Source organism: Telmatherina bonti (assembly GCF_933228915.1).
Source record: "Telmatherina bonti genome assembly, chromosome: 6".
Classification (NCBI taxonomy): Eukaryota; Metazoa; Chordata; class Actinopteri; order Atheriniformes; family Telmatherinidae; genus Telmatherina; species Telmatherina bonti.
In genome coordinates this window covers 32,110,292-32,117,342 of record NC_136624.1, presented here as the reverse complement: position 1 = coordinate 32,117,342, position 7,051 = coordinate 32,110,292, and the positions used below count along the sequence as shown (strand labels likewise).

Genomic DNA, 7,051 nt, shown 5'->3' with positions numbered 1-7,051 from the left:
TGCCTCAAGACATCACCATATCAAAAACACTAGACTAAATATTATTCTGACCTCGGTGGACTGTCCGGCACGATGTGGCACTGAGATGTTGGCAGTGGTCCTGTGGGTTGTTGTTGTGATCAATCAGATCAGCTTGTTCCAGCACTTCACTATTCAGTTCACCTGTCAGCGATTTCAGCGACATTGATGATTTGTATGGCTAAATCTAGAGCACACGGGGCAGCCCAGACACAGCTGCTTTCGGTGTTTTTGACAGAAGTGATATGGATCATATGCTAATGTGGCTATGAGGGTAAAAGTGAGATCGAGCACATTTCTGGCATGTTTTATTGCTATAGCAACAGCCTTTGTACTTGTGGAGGGAAGTGGGTGGCAGGAAAAAAAAGAACAAGAGTGAGCGTGAGAGGAGTGATGGAGAGAGGGAGACTTTGGCTTGCTCCTCTATCTTGGCGAGGTTCTACCAGTGTAGCTCTCTGCCAACCCAAGACCCTGGGGCTTTAAACAGTCAAGGTCACTGAAAAAGAAAAATGAACAACTCCAAGACGTGTTTCTGCATACATCATATCCAAGAAAGGATGTTAAAAGCAGTTCTGATCTCAAACAGGCAGAGGGAGCCACAATTGTGCTCACAGCATGTGTATGACTGTCCTCCACAAGATCCACCAGACCAGCAGAAAGATCATGGTGGCTTGCAAAAACCCTTGAAGGGTCACAGATAAAACAAAAATCAAAACAAAAAAAAAACAAAAAAAAGCAGAAGCATATTTCTTATACTTGACTCTAATAATTCCATGTTGCATGATTTTTAGCCCTGGTGAGCTACATTTCAGCTCATAATGATAATAGTAAGCTATCATCAGCTAAACTTTTATTTCAGTACTACTGTTTTGGAGGGATTTAGAAACTGCAAGATAACTCCCTACTTTTCAGATCTGCAGATTTATTGGTGGTTCAAAAGAATTTAGCAATTAATATTAAACAACCAAACAGTATTCACTTAGCTCCAGCCAGTCAAGGACAACCTTGAGTCGTGAATATGTACAACTGTTTCTGTTCACAGAGAGAGTCCTTACTACCCATTGAGGTGGCAGAGCACATATCAAGTTAGTTATGGTTATTAGAGTTCCCCTCATTTCATAGAGACACACTTTTGTAGTCAGTCATTTACAAGCAGCCCCTCCACACACCCCTTACCTCCCCACACACACAGTCACCACTTTCTTCACATGTCTTTTCAAAGGCTTGTGAGACAGCTCAAAAGGCTTTGGTGCCTTGTTTCAAGCTGACTGGTTATGGCTGCTGAGATCAGTGATGTCTGCTATTTTTAGGACATGTGAAATGTATCTGTAAGTACATAAATCATGCTAAAACTCGTGTGTATGTCAGTGAGCATTCACACCCACCCACAACCTATCACACAGACACACAGTCTTACATAAACCTTTGGAAAACAGACACAAGGAGCTGAGGAGGTTGAAATAAAAGCAGGGACATATGGCAGGTGTATAAATTCATACATGCAGCGTCAAGTCTTTATTTATATATATATATATATATATATATATATATATATATATATATATATATATATATATATATATATATATATATATTTTTTTTTTTTTTTGCATTTCCTCCAAAGCATTTGCATGAACCTGACGATGTAGTGTAGGTCAGTCATTAGGATATCTATGCTTTAATAAGTAAGCTGATGACACTTCAGTGCTTCAGGGAATGAGCTGTGGTGTAATAAGATGCTGAGGCTTTGCAGTTTAAGCAAAGAATTTTTACAGGACATTTTTTCCAACAAGCTAAATTAGCTTTCCGAATACATATATTTCCCTGTTTTTTCTGGTCCCCACTGCACATATATATAGTTTTCTATAGAATCTGTTCTTAAAAGAGACAATTTTATCTCAAAAGCACACAGACACATAAACTGAATCCCCATTCATTTCTCGTTGCGGACACAATTCATTACCAAAACCATATGAGACATACAAACTGGCCGATGAGTCCTTTGGACAGTTTTCATGCATTAGTGTTAAAATAATCTTTATGAACAGATATCTGCATGGGAATATACAGAATTAGTTGGCGAAGGATTTTTGTGGTCCTACTACTGTTGACGCTCACATTGGTGCAGGCTTGTGCACGAAAACTGTGGTGATGAAGGTGATAAACTCTGAATACATTTTCTTAAAAAGTTCGCACTAAGAAAAAAACAAATAGTAAAATGTTTATTTTGCTTTTCCTTTGGATAATTCTTATATGAATTGATGCTTTTAAATAAATGTTTGAGATGACAGTTATTTATATGTAACAACAGTGAAATGGTTCCGGCTAGATATAGGGCTCTGGAACCAGTACCCTCAAGAGGGGCTGGACCTTGCCTGTACATTGGGGGTTTACCCCGGTGGATGAAAGGATAGCTTGCCTCCACCTACGGGTGGGGGGGATGGGTCCTGACTGTTGTCTGTGCTTATGCACCGAACAGTTCAGAGTACCCACCCTTTCTGGAGTCCTTGGAGGGAATGCTGGAGGGTGCTCCTTCTGGGGACTCTATTGTTCTGCTGGGGGACTTCAGTGCTCATGTGGGAAAGGACAGTGAGACCTGGAGAGGAGTGATTGGGAGGCATGGCCTCCCCCCTCTCTGAATCCAAATGGTGTTTTGTTGTTGGACTTCTGTGCTTGTTATGGATTGTCCATAAAGAAACACTATGTTCGAACATGAGAGTGTCCATATGCACACCTGGCATCAGGACTCCCTGGGCCACAGTCCGATGATCGATTTTGTAATCATATCATCGGACCTGCAGCCACATGGCTTGGACACTCGGGTGAAGAGGGGGTGGAGCTGTCAACTAATCACCACCTGATGGTAAGTTGGTTCAGATGGTGGGGGAGGAACCGGCTTGGTGGCCTCAGGATTGGGTCTTTGGTATTTGCAGATGACAAGGTCCTGTTAGGATCATCTGGCCGTGATCTTCAGCTTTCGCTTGAGTGATTCGCAGCAGAGTGTGAAGCGGCTGGGATGAGAATCAGCTCTTCTAAATCTGAGACCATGGTCCTCAGCCAGGATAGGGTGGATTGCCCTCTCCAGGTCGGGTGTGAGGTCCTGGCTCAAGTGGAGGAGTTTAAATATCTTGGGGTCTTGTTCACGAGTGAGGGAAGACTGGAGCGTGAGATTGACAGGCAGATCAGTGCAGCGTCTGCAGTAATGCGGACTCTGCGCCTGTCTGTCGTGGTGAAGCAGGAGCTGAGCCAGAAGGCAAAGCTCTCGATTTAACAGTCGATCTACGTTCCTATCCTCACCTATGATCGTGAGCTGTGGGTTGTGACCGAAAGATGGAGATCTTGTATACAGGTGGCTGAAATGAGTTTCCTCCACAGGGTGGCCACCTCCCTGGTGAGGTTTTCCGTACACGTCCCTGTGGAAGGAGACCCCAGAGAAGACCCAAGACACGCTGGAGGGATTATATCTCTCGGCTGGCCTGGAAACGCCTTGGGATCCCCCCCACAGAGCTAGCAAATGTGGCTGGGGAAGAATTCTACAAGAATTCTTCTTCCAATGTCTTGTGTTCTACTTTCATTTCCACTTCTAGCAGGTGAAGTGGATTTCCAAATTTCTAAGTGGAAATGGAACCCTTAATTTTCACGCTTTGACAAGAAGTGGTGCCAAACTGTCTCAAAATGGCCATTTTGGAGACCTTGCCTGCACTCTTTGTCGTAAAACGTCTAATATTTTGCTCTCTGTGACTTGAGTTAGTCTTGTCATAGATAATCTTCACATACTGCACAAATGCAAATCAAAGATTTACAGCAAAGGTTGCAGAATTTCCCAACCTTTACATTCATCCCATTAGTGTTCTTTTTATTTGTTATATTTGTTGATTTTCAAAGGAAACATCTATTTTTTCAGCAGCTGCTTAGAAATAGCTCAGGCCTGAAAGGCTTTATGCATTTCAGAAGTTAACAATATATAAGTGTTCTGATTAAGTTTCATTGATAACAAGCTTTTATAAACATATCTGCTTCTTAAAATGCTGCCTTGAAAGTATGCTATGGAAATATGAAAAGCTTAATGCATCAGTGTTGAGAGTTAAAACCTTTCATTTAAAAAAAAAAAAATTATATATCACCATTGTATGTAGTAACTTCATCTGAAAATTAAAATATATAAAGTAAGCAACTGAAAATGTTTTTTCCATTGAGTGCTGATATCTCAAAGTGATCGGAGTGCTTCCAGCTTCCAGATGTTGTGTGAAGACCTTTCACATCCAGACAAGAATCTCTGTGCTCAGCTGCGCAAGACAAATTATTTTCTGAGTTTGGTGTAGACTTGACCAACCTGCACCGACTGAGGATGGTTACTGGAGCCCAGGAAATATCATCCAGTATCAGGGTTTAACCTCAGTACTGCTTGAGAACAAATCTTTAGGACACGTTTCAAAACCTAGCACAAGCTTTTCCCATGTGGTGCATTTTGCCATCAGTTTAAACTCTTTAACTACTTATAAGATTTGAAGTTTAACTGGAAATGTTAGTCAAAAAGAAGAATTGACACTATTTTCCAAACATTTAAGGTGAAGCAAAGTTCCTATCCAATGTTGAAGTGCTGTACAACACAGATATTTTAAATTCTCAAGATAGTGGCAGCTTAGGCAGGGTGCAGAGCGACTCTCTTGGATAATTGTTTGAGCAAGTCGAAACATTTTCCACCTGTTCATGATTACATGCACAAGATCTCTGTCAGTGTGTCCTTGCAGAACAGCGTTTAATTTGTTTAAGCTGTCACACATCTTTCCAACACAAAGCTTACAGCTCGAAGAGGAGATGACTGATAACTTTTAAAATATAGTCAGGAAGAGGCAGAGGAGTTGATGAAGGTGTAAGGAGCTGGGTGAAGTGTGATAAAGGTGATATAGATGGAGTGTCTTGCAAACCAGGGGAAATCAAGTGAGGGCAGAGAGCATGGAGACACGCAGGAAGGAGGAGCTGTGGCCAACAAGCGGAAAATCCTCTCATTAATAAAATTCGCTGATGAAATTAGAACATCTAATGAATCCCACACCTACAAACACACACTTAATTTCTTTCTTGCTTATCTTCTCCATCAAAAAAATAATCATGTAGTTATTTGAATCTTATCTTCTCGTTTTCTGACTGCTAATGAAGTCCCAAAAAAAGACGTAAATGTAGAGTATCCTGTACAATATATTTTTATATTAAAAGATTTGAAGTAAAGCAAAATGATACGCTGACTTTGTTTCTTTTCAAACATTTGGTTTATTAGAAATGCTCATTAAAATATTCCATAACAGCACAGCAATAGAGGCTTGTAGCACACAAATAAACGAGCTTACACCTTCAACACGGTACAAAAATACCTTTCAAAGTAGCACCTTTTCTCTGGCAGATAAACATGCAGTCATGAAAATCAACTTCTCCCCAAAAACTAAAAATATGTACAAAGAATATTGTGCTTGATTCTTCATAATTAATACAATATGATAAAACTATATGCAGAATACTAACCCAGTATACGTATGCTTGCAGTTATTTTTGTTGAAAGAAAATATGAGAAGTTACGTGGGCAAAGCAGGGACCTGGAGGCAAATATTATTGTTCTGTCTTTTGCATAGATAGTATTTTCATACACACCAGGATCTTGGCTATGATGGGTTTCTTTTTACTAATCTGGGTCTGCAATGAGTATGAAGGAATTTTGTTTAAGTCTTAACACTGCTTTTTAAGAAAGACACACAAGCAACCTGAAGAACTGAACATATGAACACCATATTCAGGCTCCTGGACGTTCTCTTCTGATAAAATAATTATAGTTGAAATAATAGAAATTACGTTTAAATATACCAGAAACTTGACTCCCTGACAGCCTGATGGCAGGAACTCAAATACACAACTTACATGTTAATATCATTGCAAGAATGCAACAAAACCTGAAAGCTAATGTGCACATTGCCACATTTGTAGACAGTACTATGTAGCTATAAGGGTCTGGATGGAAATATAAGTCATTTTGACTTAATTATCTATCTGAAACTTTGCAAAGAAGACAACTGTACCATTTAGCTAATGCACAAAAAGTGAAGCAAAATAAAAAAAACAAGTTACTGTCTCTACGTATGATCTATACTGTTGTTTTACAGTAAAAAGTTAAAATGCTTTTTTTTTTTTTTTTTTTTTTTTTTTTTTAAAGGAAAACAAAAGGGAGGAAGCAAATTAAGCATTGCAGAAAAATTCTGTTTCAGTGAGTTTCAGAGCTGCATCTCAAGCGAAAAGAGGCTGGTCGTGTCCTGAGCTGCCACGCTCGGCTTTTATCTGGTAAAACACAAATTACAAAGCTCCAGAAATACATCAGTCAACTTTTGTAGCTCTGCGAAATACAGACAGTATTTTATTTTGTCATTTGTGCATCAGATTCTGTGAGATAGAGATGTATGGGGCATGCAGGAAACTCTGGAACATTAAATTTAACTTCCAGGAGACTTAAGAGTTTTAGCCAATAGTTGAACTATTTAATTAAAAAGATGAGATTTTAGAGAAAAACTGATAAAATTATTAATATCACTCTAAATTCAAGTTATTTGATTCTTTGTGGCAAGAACCATAACAAAAATATCATGAATAGACCTTCAATGATCAATTGGAATGAAGGCAAAACCCTCCGGAACCCTCAATGCACCTCTCTAATTTACTAAGTAGACAGCAAGATCAATGGTTTTATGTGCAAAGGATTGAAACTTAGCAAAGTCAGACTTTATTTTACAATAGCTTTTCAGTAACTACCACTTCAGCAAAGCTCATTCTCAAAACAAAATTCAGTGTTTGGTTTCATGTTTACTTATTTGGAGGTTTGTGTCTAGTGTTGATGGAACAAACTGACGTCCGGTGTTTTTTCTCTTGGATTTTCTTCGTTAAACTGCACTGATCATGGCCATGAATGTCATGGCTCAAACAGAGCTTTTGAGATTCTGCAAAAGTCCAAAATTCATTGATGTTGGATGTCATCCAAACAGAAAAAGATGCC

The 7,051-nt window shown here is 39.4% G+C and overlaps 1 protein-coding gene across 1 annotated transcript in view; it reads right to left on the bottom strand.

Moving 5' to 3' along the window:
• Positions 1-4,861: 4,861 nt before the first annotated feature.
• col7a1 (collagen, type VII, alpha 1) overlaps positions 4,862-7,051 on the bottom strand; it is a gene marked incomplete at both ends in the record, with an annotated part of 65,707 nt that continues 63,517 nt past the window's right edge. The window contains one exon of the mRNA XM_079242122.1: positions 4,862-4,998. Within this exon, the coding sequence (XP_079098248.1) occupies positions 4,862-4,998 (137 nt within the window). The remainder of the gene's footprint in view (positions 4,999-7,051) is intronic.